The sequence below is a fragment of the Paroedura picta genome, chromosome 3 (assembly GCF_049243985.1).
Source record: "Paroedura picta isolate Pp20150507F chromosome 3, Ppicta_v3.0, whole genome shotgun sequence".
In the NCBI taxonomy this organism is placed as follows: Eukaryota; Metazoa; Chordata; class Lepidosauria; order Squamata; family Gekkonidae; genus Paroedura; species Paroedura picta.
The window spans coordinates 132,124,326-132,141,927 of record NC_135371.1 but is presented as its reverse complement, the minus strand read 5'-3'; the positions used below and the strand labels follow the sequence as shown (position 1 = coordinate 132,141,927).

Here is a 17,602-nt window from a genome sequence, read left to right as displayed (position 1 = left end):
CTTCAGCAATAGCTATTTAAAGCCAGATGGAATGAGCATCATTTTTGTGTGTTCTGCTACATCCAAAAGAAATCTTTCATTTAACCAAAACAGTGCATATTTGCTAGGGCAATTCACCGAGACCAAAAACCCTGCAGTAAAGTCAAGGTGCTGAGTTCAAAGCTGGTATTGTTTTCTTTTAGGACTCTGGGGGCAACTCTGATAAGTCAAGACCATTTCCTGAGACTCAGGTGCTTCTGAGAAGATATGATGTCTAAATAAAACTATTTTAAAGATAGCCCCAGTGTACTGCCTGGCGTAGACCTTGCATATTGATGACTCCATCATAAAGCTGTTATTTATATGTCCTTTCAAAAAAAAAAGTGTATTTTCCTTATCTTTTGATCTATAGACATGCAGAGAGATGTGAAAAAGATATTAGAATGGAAATATATATATATGGATCTTAGCTGCTACTTACTTAACCATATTCCTTTCTCTCCTTCCCGCCCCATCCTTCTTATCTTCCAGCATTTGTCGTCATGATAATTTTCGCCCTCATCCGCATTGCCAAGGGCCAGGGGGAAGGTCAGCCCCCTCTGGCACAGCTCTCGGGGATCCGCAATCTGTTTGGAGTATGTGTTTATTCCTTCATGTGCCAGCACTCCTTGCCATCCCTCATCACTCCCATCTCCAAGAAGAAGCATGTTAACAAGTTGGTCCTGCTGGATTACATCTTAATCCTGGGTTTTTACAGCCTCCTCTCCTTCACTGCTATCTACTGCTTCCGCAATGGGACTCTTATGGACATGTACACACTCAACTTCACCAGTGGTCAGATAGTCCCTTATGCCTTTTTGAACTACTTCCTGGGCCTCTTTCCAGTGTTCACCATCAGCACTAATTTTCCTATCATTGCCGTGACTCTGAGAAACAATTGGAAGACCCTTTTCCACCGGGAAGGGGGAACCTACCCATGGGTAGTAGATAGGATTTTTTTCCCAGTCATCACTTTAATTCCTCCCATCCTTGTGGCTTTCTGCACTCATGATTTAGAGTCCTTGGTAGGCATTACTGGGGCCTATGCAGGGAATGGGATTCAGTACATTATCCCTGCTTTCTTAGCATACTGTAGCCGAAAAGACACTCAGCGGGTTTTTGGAAGCGGTACACTCAATAAACATTTGTCTCCATTCCGGCACACATTCTGGATTGGGTTTGTGCTCCTCTGGGGTCTTTTTTGCTTTCTCTTTGTAACTGCAAATATCATTTTTACTGAAACAAAGATCTGATGATGGAACAGTGCTGCAGTACTGCTTGTCATGCAGACACTTCAAGGTGACTTCCAAGGTCTCTTAGCCTTGCACCCAGTAAGAACTTTTTAAAACAGTCAGCTCACTAGTACGCTCTTTCATGAGTGATGAGCTGGATCTTGCTTTTGTCAGTTTTGGATGCTGGGCATTGTGTTCAGTTGCTTTTAATTTAACTTTCATGCCCCAACATACACAACTATGGCTTTGAATTCTTCACTAGGCTTGCCCAATATCTGACTTTTTTTGCCTTGATCAGAGATTCACGTATGGAATGCCTTCGTCTCTGTTGTGCCATGAGCTGTCAAGAAGAGGCTCTTGGATACATACCTCTTTTAATGCAGAGGACTATTATTGCTGGTATCAGTCTAGCAGCCAGTGAATCAAACAGGTAGTGATTCCTTCTCCTGTCCACATTTTCAGCTACACGGGGGTGGGGGGATTCAGATGGGATGTGGACAGCTGGTTGAAGTGAAGTGGGGGCTTCACCAGGTATGCCATTTTCCAGGATGAGAAGGCCAACCTGAACTGTACAGACATCCAACTTCCTGCCTACCCAGTGGTCCTTGAATAGTTACCATTTTTTCTCAGCATTTATTTGCTGTTTGTTACAGCCATCTTAACTTACATTTTTCTTTGGTGCGTGTAATGTCACTCCTGGTGTCCCAGAAGCCGATGTGGATCTAAAAGGAATGGCTTCATCTGAAAGGAGTGCAACTATGTTTATTTTTCTCATGGCTTTGTGTTTGCCAGTTTCTGATTTCCTCTCCTTAGTTGCCTATATACTATGTGTTTGCTGAGAATCAAGTGCCACTAAGAACTGCTAAGCCCCTCGCTTCACAAGGACTAAAAGGGAAAGCCTACTTCTGCAGTTCTGTTGTGCTTCTCAGTAGCCTCTGCCACTGCTATTGTCCTCCATTTCATAACAGTGCTGGGGCAGCAGGGCAGGCCACGGCTGCCAAAGTCACTGTATGGACATGATAGTGCTAACTACTTGCTGGGCAAGTAAGGTATAAAGGCAATCGCAGAATGCATGGACTTATCTCAAAGCACTTGTCTCTAAACTGGATGATGCCAGACATGGGGCTTAGCATTTAACCATGTCTTGATGCATAAATAATTATATGCAAATTTAAGCAGAGAAAATAAAATCATGGAGGCTAAGAGAAAGTCCCTCCTAAAACCATTGTTCCGTGTCTTCTGTCTGAATATAAAAGCCATATAATGCTTTCTGACTTCTCAATAGGCCTGAATTCCATTGTAAAAATTCAGCTCCCTTCTCTTGTTTTCATGTTCAGGGAATACAAAGAAAATCACCTATCTTCCCCCGTCTAATCTGTCTATTTTACAGTACATGTATCTCAACCTATACATAATGTACACCTGGGTCTGCTCTAATCACATCACAAGGGAAGAGCTGGGGAGTGATTTTAAGTGAAAAGAAACAGATACAGGTGCCAAACTACTGCCCTCCTTTGTCCTTGTCGCATTTTCCTGCAGCCCACCCCCGTCACTTTTTGCTCAACCTCGAAAATCTGAAGGGAGCCTCGGTGAAGATAGGCAGAGAAATGGGGGGGGGGCTGGTCTGCATTCCTCCCTCTCATGTTTCATTTGGATCTCCAGCCTCTCACGCTCATATTCAAGGCTGTCCTTATCACGTGTAAAAGAATTACTTCTCAAGCGACAGTTCTCCACCATGCTTTGAGGAAACTGCAGAAGTTAATGAGTAGATAGAGGAGTTTGGAAGGAGTCATAGTTCATAAATATTTGTAATATGAGAGCTTTGCTTTTTGCTCTTTTGCCTATAAATATATTTAAACTACATTTAAAAGCCATTCCAGACCGTGGACTACGTTGTCTTCTTTTAGCCCAGTACAGCTGTGATATTAAATGTGGCATTTCACCAGTGTGATCTAAGCAGTTTAGTTGTATTGGATATTATTAAAAATCAAAATTATCAAGCATAATTTTCCATCCAGTATCAAACTGAATTGATTCTACTACAGAAACAATCAAGCTGGCATAGACAGTGTCAAAGAAATAGCCACAGTCACTTAAGAGTAACCGAACTCTGATCAAAAATAAAATGCCCTTGGTATGTTACATAAAGCTGGGCTTGCTAACTGGGGGGAGCTTGCTCCAAGCTCAATAAAACCTGACATCCTCTTGCTTCTTGATCTCAAGCTGTACTTGGCCGCCCTTGCTGGTACATTGGAGTCACCTAAACCGCCCTGAGAGTTTACAGATAGCTGATGCTGCTCCTTTGCGTCCAGGTTTGGGAGAGCAAATATCACAGGGCTGGGCAGTTTAGATGAAATGGAAACACAAGTGAAGCAGTGGTTCACCACTTGTTTCTGTCTCAAAACCCTTATCAGATAGTGACCTGCTCAAGTCACAGATGCTGTGGCAGAGTGGCCACATTCGCTCTGGTCTGAAGCTGTTTAAGTAAATAAAAGAGCGGTCACATTCTGTTCCAGTCACTCCTTGTTCTGTATGAAGCAGACACTGATAAGATCAGGAATGGCATTTTAACAGCAGAATAGATGCACCCAAGAAATAGCCTTGTAATGGATGAAAATTGTGTTAACTGTAGTCTTCTCCTTCATTTTGCCTAGCATATAACACAGATCTAACATCTATTTCAGTTCACTGGATTTCTCACAATTTTGCCTCATAGGAACTAACCTGTCATCATGTACTTGTCTTTGTGCCCAATAGACAAAGGGTTTTTCTTCCCTTCCCCTCTTTGTCTCTTTTATTTCTTCTCTGCAACCCAGCTCAGAAGCGTTTCCTTATGTGTCTTCATATGTGTTACACCATGTACTGTCCAGAAGCACTAAATGTGGTGGAGCAGCAGCGGAAATTGTTCAGTTTGCTGGCCTGCAGTAGCAATATTTTTGTGGACACCCAGTCAGCTTGTTCAGGGAGTTCGTTGTTTCTCTTTACACAGCAGATTGAAAGGATGCAACAGGCGGCCTCACCACAGCCACCACCAAAGAGTTTTCTGCCCTCCTTTTTCTCTAGAGCCACAGTCTGTCGCATTACGTGCCTTTTTGCTTAGATCACAAGCTCTTCTTTTAAATATTGTCCCCAAAGTGATGAGACGTAGGACTGCGGTATCGTCCTCAGTTGTCGAAATAAACTCCACAGTGAAGAGAGTGAATTCTCTCAGAATGGATAGGAAGAAAGATTTAGAATGGTTTGATACTAGTGCCTTCCATCACTACTACCCCCCACCCAAGCGCTTACTTTTATATTTTCTTGTAGTGGGCACCGAAGTAACTTCCCAGGTGTAAGCAGTGAAAGAACCTACCTCAATTCCTGGTGGAAGCACTACAGTATAAGGGACATTTTCAAAATCTGCCTTAAAACATTCCACAGCTATCCAGGCCAAGGTGGGCCAAGCATGTAAACTAGTCTGTGGTGTGTGTGTTTATCCACTTTATTATAAGAAGGTGGGTGTGGGATCAAGGACTCATTCTAACTTAATGTGGTACAGTAGTTGATATTTTCCCCATCTGGTTTGACATAAGATTATGTTTTTTAATTGGCTGTTATAATGTTAACAATTTTCCTCTCTGGCTTTTTGCTGCTCTGTGTTCTCAGCTTGTCCCTCTATGTAATTATTTTTCAGAAAGGCATAAAGAAATAAAAGCACATTATACATCTGTTGTGTTCGGGCCTTTTCCTGCGTGCATTGAGAGAGAGTATCTTGAATTGGTTTTGGTTGATGGATCAGTTGACAGAAGCCATAGAGGGGGTAGAGGAGCAGCAGCAGTAGCCAGAGAGGGCATCCGTGCTGGCAGCAGCCCATGGAGCAAATTTTGCTGTCTCTTGTCCCCTTGTATTAGTCTACTACTTCCTTTAGCACTAGGTGTTCTCTGAAAACTCAATTAAAACTGCTATACCTCACCCATCCCAATTACATTTCCTTGCACCAAAAAACTAAACAAATTGAATCATTTTGCTGCCTCAGGCAGCAAATGAAGTTTCTTCCAGCAAATTTATTATCATCATAAAACACAGCTTGATTTATGTTAAAATATTAAAAGGAACCTTTTAGGATGGAAATAAACAGTTTATTCTTTCGCTTTCTGTTGCTCAAAAGGTCTTTCTCTTTGAGGGATTAAAGGGCAACGGGATTTATTGGAGAACAGGGCTGTAAACTGAAATCAGAGTGGCACCAATGTTGAAATCTGCCTTTCCAAACTTCAAAGGCCATGATGGAGAAAGGGCCACACTAAAGAGTGATAGCACTGAGCAGAGGGCTGGACCAGATGGCTACTAGGGGTAAAGCCCGGTGCAGTCAGAAATACACCTGGCTCTAGGACACAGAAGAATAAAGAAAGTAAGTTACAAAGAAAAAAGAGAAGGAGGACGAAAGGACAGAAGGAAAGTTAGAAAAAAGAAAATAGAAATGAAGGAAGAAAAAGTAAGGAAGTTATATAGAAAAAGGGAGGGATGTAGAGAGAATGAAAGGCAGGAAAAAATAGGCAGAAAGACAGAAAGGGAGGAAGGAAGAAAGCTAGAAGGCAGGAAAGGAAGGTGCAGCAGGCCATCAGGTGTTGCTGTGCTCCTTGGATGATGGGGAAGCAAGGTCCAGCAGGCCTTGCCATGTGAAATCGGACCATTAGGCCCTGGATCCTTCCCCCCATTGTCCCAGGCTCCTCTGGAAGCCAGTGCGGGTCCACTTGAGCCTCCTGCAGCCACACCAGTACAGGGCAGGCTGCAGAGAGGCCTCTGGAGGCTGGCACAGGCCTAGTTGGGCTGGTGCACAATGTTTTCGGGTTGGCTAGTACAGGGTTGGCTGCAGAGAGGCATCTGGAGTCTGACATAGGCCTGGTCAGGACAGCGTACACTGTTTGGGGGGCCTTCCAGCTCCCTGGGCCAAAATGGGTGGCACCAAGGCCTGCACAGGCTGCAGCAGGGCCATTCGAGCTGGGGGTGGCTGTTTGCGGGGCATTCCTGCCTCCCTGAAGTTGGGGCAGGAATGCCACTGTGGCCCCCATCCTGCTAGTGGGCAGCCATTTCGTGGCCTCCCACCCCCAGGATCTTGGGCCACCAGTGGGCAGCCTTAGAGGCCAAAGTGGCACTGGCCTGCAGCCCAGCCTCTTTCCCCCTCCCTCCCAGCCACCCCACTCAGTCAGCTTACCTTTGGGAGGTGGGACAGTATAGCAGTGGGCTCTTCCACCTGGAGGAAAGAGGAGGCGGGAGAGGCAGCCAAGGGCAGGGCATCCCCTACCCAGTTAACTGGTCAAGTGAGTGCCCCATTAAAGGGCCATGCCACAGAAGGCCAATCAGGAGTGTGAGTCCTTTGTATTTTAGAAGATAGAAGTAGATAGATGATAGATGGATGGATGGACAGACAGATGATTCTACTTGGAAATAGTTACAGAGAGAAACTTTTGGAAGAGGTAGCTCTGGATAATTCATTTGCTCCCACCTAGATCCATAGATTAATAGTTCTAGTCATAGGCAATTTCTGTACATCAGTAAAAATACATTACGCCAGCTCAATGGCAGAGTGCTAAATATTATTGCATCTCCCAGTCCCTCCTCACCTGTTTGCTGTTTTGCTATCATCTGCCGCCTTTTTGCGCTTCTCAACCTCGACATCTGCTACTGGAAATGACGGAAGAGAGCAACATGCTTCATAGGCGACTCTCTTCTGCCTGTCAATCAATCCAGGCAACCAATCTCCTTTCTCCATGTTTTAAAGGTCTTGCAATGCCTAATTTTTTTAAAATTCATACTTCTCATAGATACATAGTACTTTTTGAATGCCACTCCTTATGGGATCACGAGAATTTTGAAACTGCTAAAAATTAATCTCATTCCTGATTGGGGAGGGGGGAGAGAGAGAAAACTTTGCATGCTTTGTGTTACAACTTTGGGAAAAAATATTTTATTTCTGGCATCACCTGCATGCTTGTCTGCCTATTCGTTGCTCCAGGATGTTAGGCATTTGTTAAAATAAATTCCCATCCCCAGGAACACGGGAGAGGGAGGCGGGTGCGAGGGCAGGACGAGGCCATCACCTTTCACGTGTTTTAGCCTCCATAACTTCCCTCTGCTGGTTGTTCTCCCGTAGCTCGCGCTAAATAAGTTTATGAGATTCCCCAACTTGCGCTTTAAAATGGAAGGTGTAGCTAGCTGGTTACTGCCAAGATGCTGGATGTTGGCAACATTATATGGAGGAGCCAGAATATAATGACAACATGAGGTAAGCATTTCACTACATTTAACAGGTGCGAAAATGCCCATAGGATTTTCTCATAATGTAAGGATTTTAAAACATAATTTCGATCAATGGTTTGCAAATCGCAAAAAAAGCTTATATAGGGCCTTGACTTCTCAATTTGATTTGTTTTATAACAAAATCAGAGTCCAATAGCACCTTTAAGACCAACAAAGATTTATTCAAGGTGTGAGCTTTTGAGTGCAAGCACTCTTCATCAGACTATGAACTATCATCATAACAGTGGGAGTTCATAGCCTGAGGAAGAGTGCTTACGCTCGAAAGCTCACACCTTGAATAAAGGTGCTACTGGACTCTGATTTTGTTGTGCTACTTCAGACCAACATGGCTACCCACTTGAATCTGATTTGTTTTATGTGTTAATACGAAGGAAAGTTAACCTAGTCACCTGACACACTAAAATATGATTAAAAGTTGTGCATCCTGGTTCTCCAGTTATGTATGTACAGCTGGAAAAGATATTTGTTTCATCTACCCAGGGAATTCCTAGAATAAAATGCTAGTTGTTATACTTTTTCTCTAAAGCAGCACAAACAGTACAGCCACTAAGCCAGATGATTCAAATTGTTCAGTCCAGGGGACTGTCTATTTTGTTACTCCTCGTTCATTCTACAGACTACCTCTTTTAGAAAGAAAACTAGCACAGCAGTAAAGGTACTGATCTAGAACCCTTCTCCTCACTGTTTGTTTGTTTTTAATTTTCTGGGAGTTTTTACTTAGTATTCAAAACACTCTCAAAGGAGTCTCAAAGCAGCTTACAATTGCCTAGCTTTCTGTTCCCCACAACAGACACCCTGTGAGGGAAGCGAGGCTGAGAGCTCTGAGAGAAGTGTGACTGTCCCAAGGTCACCCAGCTGACTGCATGTGGAGCATTCCTTGGTGAAGGAGTTTTCAAATAGTTGGCCATAGTCCAGTGCCAGACTGTGAAATGTCCCTTTCAGCCAGTCTGAGGCACATGGTCTAGCTTTATCTGTTGTGGCTAGATGACGCTTTATTATCTCTGTCCCGAGCAGCCTTGTCCTCCAAACAATGATAGGCTTGACTCAGCCTTTCATTGCTCTCAGAGTACAGTGAAGGCTCTTCTGAAGTTGCTCCTTCTAACACAGCACTGGAACTCGCTGGTACTTGAAGAGAAAGATGCCTCTTGCTGCTTAATGAAGATGATGACCTCTGCTTCAGTGTGTGAGGAGAGATATGTGTGTATAAGAATAGTGTTTTCAACCAAACCCTGAAACTCAGCTAAATGACCAATACGGAAGAAGAAAAGCTGGGTTTTTTGTATCTTACTTTCTACTACTCAAAGCTCACCCTGCCTCCAAGTGGGACTATCCAATGTCTCTCTTCAGGATTCTGTCTTGTTTTTCTTGCCACTACTGGAGGAGTTTGTTTTCTGTATCTTACTTTTCTTTACCCAAAGGAGTCTCAAAGCAGGTTGTCCTTCCTTTCCTCACAACAGACACCCTATGAGGTAGGTGAGACGGAGAGAGTTCTGAGAGGTCACCTAGCTGGCTGCATGTGGACAGGAGGAGATTCAATTCTGGTTCTCTTAACGACTATGCCAAGCTGGCTGTCTCTGCCAAGTTCCCAGATATACAGAATGAAATGAAGAAGGATCAATTATATGCCACAGCATCCAATTTAATCCCCCCCCCATCATTACATATGTGGGCAACTTGTATACTGACAGCAAGTGTGCTGTTTTGGTTAGATGAAGAGGCTAGATTTGAATTCTGGAAAGGACTGTTGCATGGATCACTGTGGCCAAGTGTTCTGGGGGCAGGTAGGGCGCTAGTAGCCATGCTTGGTGCAGATGGAAAAACACTGTTTGTCAACCAGGGCTGGTGTTAATTGCACACTGTCCAGGCTAGGCTTGTGCACTTCAGCACGCTTTGGCTGCTTCGGCAGCCATTCAAACCCAAGGCAGCCAGTGCCGTGGTGTGTGTGTGGGGGGGGGGGGAGGGGGAGGCAGCGGCAGTGCACCAGTCGGTGCCCACACAAACGTGCAGAGTTCTGTGCCTGTGTGTGGGTGCTGGGTTGCATTCCGCCACCGGCACCAGCCCTCACCACAGCACTGGCCGCTTCAGGGTTGAATGGCTGCCGAAGCACGGCAAAGTGCACAAGCCCAGTCCAGGCACAGGAGGTGTGTTTCCTGATCCTGCCCCCTTCTACCCAGCCACAGGACCTCTGTCTTGGAGGGGTTGAGTTTCAGGCGACTCCTTCGTCAGACCTTCAAGGCATGATGGTCTTACCATGGTGGTCTGACCATGGAACTATGTTATTCGCCACCAGATCTGCCGCTACACCTGCGCCAAAGATTAAATCAAGGGTATGGCTGGCCTTGAAGATGTGTCTGTGCCAGAGGCCTGATTTAAACATTTTGCTAGTGAGTAGAATGGTCTTGCCCACATGCTCTTTCACATGCCTATTGTCTTGCTTAAACCAAGCTCTTAGCAGCTTCACCTGAGAATTTATCATTCCTGTGGTGGTTGTTCTGGCACACAAACATTGCAGGCATAGTAGCACAGCTGACATGGAGGCCTAGGCCTGTGCAAGACTGCAAAGGTAAGTTCTTGCTTGCCAGCATCACAAATTGGGTTAACACCTGTCAGATTAGCTTTTCTTAAAGGCAAAAAGACTGTCACAGATTTTTAATAGCATATTGAAGTAGTCACTGTAACTATGACTATGCATTTGCAAGAGATGTAGTCAAAAGCAGTGAGAAATTAGCTTAGTCACGGTGCCTATTTATTCCCCCCCCCCTCCCTCTGCTGGGGATACCAGCTGTGACTGTGGCTGCTCCAGTAAGAACCTGAATGGCACTTCAAAGTCATTGAACTCAGCCCACCTACCAGACTCCAGATAGCAACAACTCTGTCACTTGTATTCAGCAGGCAATATGAAAATTCACACTCTTATTCTCAATTAGTTTATCAGAGCGAAGGGGGAACACCCCCTGGATCATTTCACACAGCTAACAGATTGGGAAATCTTCATTGTACAGTTTAGATTGCATTCCTATGATAACTCAATTTGGGCTAATTAAACATTGGTTTGATATTTAAATCTGACTTGCTGGAAAACTTTCTTGAAACTTCCCACCAAATCATACTTGCAACAGAAAAAGACTTGTGTGAGGCATCTCATTTTCCCCTCCCCTGCTGTTTTCTCCTTCCCTTCCCTGAAAGCCCCCATCGCCTCTCGCCTTTACCTGATTCCTTCTCTCCTACCAACCTACCTTGTTCTGCCTTCTTTCATTTTCCCTACTCTCCTCCTCCCATTAGCCTCTCCCTAGGCAAACTGCCTGAGTTGCATGGAGCTAGGTCTGGACCCAGTTATGCAGTGCTGGCTGCAGGACCTGGGACTGGTTTCATTGTGGGAAACCTGCATGGACATGTATTTCCTTCCTCCCTCAACTTCCTTTTTTCCCTCTTCTTCACAACTTTCATACCTTCTCCCCACTCTGTGTCAGGATCTTCTTCTGTAGCATCCTGCCAGGGTTTCAGTGAGGAGGGGACCTTGTTGCTCTGCTCTAAAACCAGATGTGCTCTCTGTGTTATCTCCTCTCTTGCTATGCCTTTGAACTGCTGTGTAGACTAATTGGTAGTGATATGTTAACAGGATGGCACCAGGAGTTATCTGCTGTTTGACCTTGAGTGCAAAATTAACACCTGAGTGTAGTCTGGGCTGTGGTTCTCCTGGGAAAGAAGTGAGCCCGCCTTTTCTAAGTCAAGGTATGGTAGTAGAGGGCCATGGGAGGGGAAATGATTGGGAAATATATTGATCTGTATGTAGCTAGTTAATTTGTTCCAACATGAAACCTCATCTATTCTACCTCACTCTTTCAATAAACTACCTCTTGTTGCATCCGCTGAGACTGTTTCATTGAGGAGTCAGTGGGAACGTGACACCCTGCTTCCTTCCCACCTGCCCATACAGCTAACTTTTATCTCCCCCCTATCTTCAGCCAAAATGAATGAAATAGAAAGAACATTCCCTTCCAATGCTCATGTTTCTGGATTCAGTGGGCTAGCTCATTACACTCTAGGGAAGTGATGGTCAACTTCTGTGCTGTGCAAAGCAGCCAGAGGTATCTCTTGACTAATAAAGTTACTGGCATTTGCCAGCAAATGCCTCACTTATTACTTGGCCTGTGTGCTTGTGTATAGTTGTATATCATTCGAAATCAAAAAAAGGCAATGTAAAAGTCAACCTCCTCCAGTGCTCTCCCAAATCCCCATCTGGGTGGCATCTTCTTTAATTGAGTGTTGGCAGCTGTGGGTGGAGGATTGTTACTGTTTTAATGTACTATATTTTGTTAGTTTTAAGTTCTATATTTTGATGTGAAGTTAACCATCACGAACCAGTTGGCCGGGAGTGGAGACCTACAAATATGATGATTTTTCAAAATTAACTGTCATTCTTAACCATATTCATTTCTGAGTGATAGTGCCATTTAGGGGCCACATAAAACTGCTTCAGGAGTTAGCTATGACTTGCTGGTCAGATGTTAACTATTCCTTCTCTGGGTGACAAAGAAACACTCAGGGCCATTCCGCACAGCGCTAATATTGCCGAAGTGTTACCATTGTGTAACGCTATTTATTTTGCGTTGTTCACGACGTCGTACACAATCTGCAACACTCCTGCAACACTCTCGCAAAAATCGCTTCGTTGTAGCAATTTTCGGGGAATCCATAAAAGTGGATTCCCCCTAAAAAAAACGCTTGACTCTTGAGAACAACCTGCAACACATCCGAAAATGACATGTGCGTTCTCAAAACAGCGGTAGCAAGCATGTCCCTCCCTAATCTCTCGCACCCGAACTTCCAGCGTCCCGATCGCCATTTTTTCCCTTAAACCGGCCAAAGCAACGAATCAGCGATGCTTCTATGGCTGGAATCCCTCCACAAGCAATTGTCCGTAAAGTTTCCGAGCACAATACAATCCCCTGTTTGACACTGCACTAATTTCGGCCAGAAATAGCACTGGGGGGAGGGGGATTTTTTCTTAAATTTCAGAACGTGTACACAAATAAGCGCCAGCTCCTAAGCCAGCAAAAAAAGGTCTTTCTGATACATTGAATGAACGAATATGCGTTGCTACTGGTCTTTTTGTGTTTAAAAAAAACATTTTTAAAGGAAAACACGAACACAACAGTTAATTGGCTGCTCTCTTTGATTGACGGCCAGGGGAGGGAGGAAGCGCGGAAAAATATTGCCTTCTTTGTTGCGATTTCAGCGAGACCGGAAATTTGTGCGTTACGATAGCAGCGCTAGTGGGAGAGCCTTTTTTTTTATTGGACTGGCTGTGTGCATTACCGAGACCTGCCGCTTTTGCTTCCGGTGCTTTTCAATAGCGCTCAGACTTAGCGAAATGGCCCGTTGTGCGGAATTACCCTCATTTAACATGTTGCTTACCTGAATTCGGCATCTTAGAAAAAGACCTAGGCTGAGTGACTCGTTTGCTTAAAAAATCTATCTTTGATCTTCTCTCAAGGGCTGACCTACAACTTATGGACCTCAGTGATCAGGGAACTATTTCTAAGACAGCCAACCTCTGGCTCAAATGTTATCTGTCTTGTATGTGGATCTGCCGAGGACAGAACTTGAGGTCCGAGGCAGGATCCAGGCAGACGCAGATCTGACCAATGCGCAGCAAGGTTCTTATCTGCTGGATCCAGTCAGTTTAAATCAGGAAGTTCTTTGGTCTGCCACTTGTATATATGTTGGGGTTTTCTGGGGGGTTCTTTGGTCTTCTTGTTGCCTGCCACAACATGTATCCATTGCGGAGATCACCAATAAAGAGCAGTGCATTGGACCAGTAGCCTGGCAGTCCTTCCACGAACCCACATTTTTAACAGTATCTTTATTCATGTTTAGGGAGCCAACATCCCCCCCCCAAAAAAAGCAGTGCTTCAGTTTGTTTTTTTGCATACTTGAAAGAAATGTCCATTTTTGAACAAGGTCAGCTGATACCTCCCAGTTGTCCAGTGGGATCAGATTAAAATGCATACATTCCTTCTTCTCTCGCCATGGTATTCCTCAGTTAAAATTAGCTTTAGGCAGTTCTAAGGAGACTCCAGAGTGCTCAGGGAGATTGCCGCAGACGTCAGTGAAGAAACGACATTTGGTTCATTAAAACACTATGTGAATTATTGTCTTCCCAGCATACACAGGGAGCCTGCTTTTTGAAAGCATTTTCTGATCTCCCTGGTAAGTACCCTGTTCTTCAGTTGGCTGTCTCGTCCTACTGCCTGCAGTTTGGTCCTCTTTTCAAGGCACAATTTTTCTACCTTCGCAGTCGAAGCTTCCCCCACAGAGAATTCTGAGAAATGTAGTTTGGTAAGAAATGCTGACACTTTCCTAAATATCCCACACCTCTCTCACAGAAGGGAAGGGGATTGTCTATCACACCAGTCTGAGGCTGTGTGCACATTAGGAGGCTTAACACATTGCCTGTGCAAGACCCCCAGGGAAAGACTGGGAAAACCTTCCAATTGCAACAAGATGAGAACCTTGTCTGGCTTTCTCTTCCTCTTTGTACACCGTACATTGTGTCATTTGATAATAACACCAGTAATGGACTGGAAACCTTGAATGGGATCAGTACTGGAGAATCAATCAATCAATCAATCATGACTCTCAACAGCAAGTTTCAGAGAGTGTAGGAGAAAACGAAGAAGAGCTGGATTTTCTATACCCTGTTTCTCACTACCTGGAACAGTTCCAAAATGGCTTGCTAGCATCTTCATCTCCCCACAACAGACACCCTGTGAGGTAGGTGCAGGACTGAGAAATTTCTAAGAAAACTGCTCTGTGAGAACAGCTCTAAGAGAACTGCAACAAGCCCAAGGCCACCCAGCTGGCTGCATGAGGAGGAGTGGGGAATCAACCTTGGAAGGAGGTAAAGATAGTGTTGCAAACTTGTTCAATTCATAGAAGCCTTGGATGCTTCACAGTGTTGTTACAAACCATGGACAAACCATGGAAATACAGCCGTGATTCATCCCACCTAGCATCAATATGGGAAGATTTCTGGGTCCTGACATGTTTTTTAATGTTACTGGGATGTCATCTTGTAAATGGCACCAGGCCATTTGTCTGCCACTGAACCAGGGATAAGACTTTCTCTAGTACAACAAATGTGCTCTTGATCTACTCATAAATCCTGCCTCCCAAAGAGCTCCACAAGGAGTTGTCTCCCTGCCTGTCCTTCCCAGCACCACCACCATTCCATCTGTTCCTATGCATGTTCCCTAATTCCAGTTGATTCAGTGAGGCTTATTCTCAAAGAAGTGTGCTTTATGATTACATCCTGAAATTGTTAGAACAGAGAACAATATAACTGCAGAAAGAAAATGGTTAATGGTGGCGGGGGAGCTGGTGGTCAGTCAAATGTAATCATATATTCTTCTTTAGTGGGGGAAGTCATCCAAGCTGGTTAGGTCATGCCTCTGCTCACTCAGGTAAGGCTATGCAAATTTTGCACAGCTTCCAACTAGAGTGGCTACAGGCTGGCTGGTTTGGATAGCTCTGCTGCTCAGGTAGGAAGCTAGAGCCCTGCTCCAAGCCAAAAGTACTACAATTAGAAAATATAGGAAAAGCCTGAACAAACTCTGAGAGCTTTAGACCTTAAGAATTATTTTTTAAAAAATGAATTCAACTAAGTAAGCTTGAAAGAGGCCATTTACACATGGAAATAGAACAGGGTCTGGCTGGAAGAGTGCCATGGCAATAGAGGAAGTCCCTCCCAATCAACACTTCAAGGGAGTTTACAAAGAAACAGTTGGGTGAAAAAGAGGAAATTCCAGATGGAATGTCTATGGATATCCTGCAAGTACTGAAAAAAAGACATCCTGACCTCCTTAGGTCTCAGGGATGCCTACCTTCCTATATCCATGCCCCTGGATTCCAGACAATTCCTCCTTTTCTTTCACCAGGGGTGTCAGTTCCAATGCACAGCCTTGCATTTGGCCTCTCTTCGGCCCCATGAATGGTCACCTAGTTATGGTAGCCCTGGTGGCAAAGATATGACAAAAGGAGATCCATTATACCTCTATCTAGGCAACATTCTGATAAGTGCAAAGGATAATGTGTCTGCAAAGATATTTACAGGAATGACTAGAAATCTGACAATGCCAATTCCTCATAAATATTCTGGAAAACATCCCTATGATCCTGCAGGCAATCACTAAACCACCCTTCAAACTGTTAACATCAGTTGAGCTAAAACTCCTGTGTTAGAAGATGGTTTTCCTGGTAGCATTCCTGCTTGTCAGAAGGATGTTGGATGTTGGCAGCACTGTCTCCAGAAAGGAACTCTGTTTCCCACCTGTAAGCATAAGAGGGAATATGTGAAGCAGCAAAAATAAAAAGGGATGCATTGCAAGAAAGAGGCAAGAGAGACTCGCAAAAGAACACATGCAGCAGGGCTTGGACATGACTGGAGGATCAACCTGTGGTCACTCCAATAGGAAGCCACACAAAATTTGCATAACCCTACCTGAGCAATCAGAGGGATGACCTAACCATCTTGGATGATTTAGCCTCCCTGAAGAGAATAAATATTCAAGTAACTGCCAATGTTTTGTTTTCTGTCTTTGTATCTTCCCATGAGATCTCACCTGTTTCCCAGCTTCAGATAGTGTACTACTTAGAACATAAAAAGATGTAAGATAAAGAACCTAGAATGTAACAGAATTCATGAATTGCATGTTACACAGGTTTCTTTATTTAAAAAGGAAATATTTGCATTGCTGCTGGAAATGTATTGTAACTGCACTTATTTCCAGTCCATGATTAGGTCATTGTGGTTCCTAGTTTAAACAACTCAGAGGTGTAAATTTATTAGACAAATGAAAACTGGCATTAGGTACTTAATGGATATTATTAGCAATTGGAGGGAGGGGTGTTGCATCTTCTTACTTGAATTCTCTAAGGTCACTGAACACAGTGAAAACCTTTAATTTCATTAGAGGATGTTTCTGGTGCCTAGCCTTAATGCCTTTTGAAGTCAGGAGGAATTTAGCATTCAGAATTCTTGACTTAAAAATCTGTAAGTTACTGTTTATTGAAATGTGGCACAATAATCCAATGTTTGCTAGATGTTATAAGCAGTCTTTCTAAGATAAAAAGAATGATTGCCTGATTGTGTAGGATGGATTTTTGAAGCTGAAAATTCAAATTACACTCAGCTTTATGGTTGGTCCAAAGCCGTGTTTGCCAAGTATAATATCCTGTGCAAGAGAAATGCAGTGTATAATTTCTAAAGCAATCTCCTTCCACATCAAATTAAACTTTCACGTGTGCCCCTTGAGGCCTCTGCAGAACTTTTTTCCGTCTCAGCTCATCTTTGACTTCCACACTGATGATCACCATTCCTTTTATCTTTCTCCTGCTGCTATGCAACCATTTCTGAACTGTTCCAATGGCCAGGATTTCTCTGTTTCATTACTGATATTTTCCCCTTTCTCAATCATTTCCTCCTTTCAGTTTATTTTCCTGTCTTTAATCAACCCAGCCCTACTCACTAAAAAGTGCATGTCCTTAGATTCCTCTGAGTTTTAAAAGCACTCTTTTGGGCTTTTGCTGAAGTGTTAATGCACTTCTCCTACGAAGAATGAGAAGCGTGGGGACTCTTCATGCACAAGAGCAAGAGCAGAGAAACTAACTTTTAAGCGGACAACTTGCTTGGAAGAACAGGCTTCACTGCCACCTATTTCAGAATCAGAATCACACAGAGCTGGAAGGGACCACAGAGGGCCATTCAGTCCAGCCCTCCACCTTCTATTGTCTCCACACAGGGAAATATATCTGGATAACACAAACAGGAGCCAAACTAATAAGAAATCTTGACTCCTACTCTAGGGTTAAACTGGTCCTTCAAGTTGTCTCTTTAATATCAGTTTGATCTGCAAGCAATTAGAAGGTAACTAGGGGCCAAGCCTAGGAATACAATGGGCACTAGATTGGTGGAATGGAAGAACTCTGTGGGCGGCCTCCCCCTCCCCCAGGACCTGGAAAGGCTGCAGGCAGCTGTTAGGGAACTCACCGGA

At 44.0% G+C, this 17,602-nt stretch overlaps 1 protein-coding gene across 6 annotated transcripts in view; it reads left to right on the top strand.

The window, feature by feature from the left end:
* Window positions 1-4,955, top strand: part of SLC38A12 (solute carrier family 38 member 12) — a 99,874-nt gene extending 94,919 nt beyond the window's left edge. For all 6 annotated transcript variants that reach the window (XM_077327892.1, XM_077327897.1, XM_077327896.1 and 3 more), the window contains one exon: window positions 511-4,955. In XM_077327892.1, coding sequence (XP_077184007.1) covers window positions 511-1,271 — 761 coding nt within the window. In that variant the 3' untranslated portion in view covers window positions 1,272-4,955. The remainder of the gene's footprint in view (window positions 1-510) is intronic.
* Window positions 4,956-17,602: the final 12,647 nt, after the last annotated feature.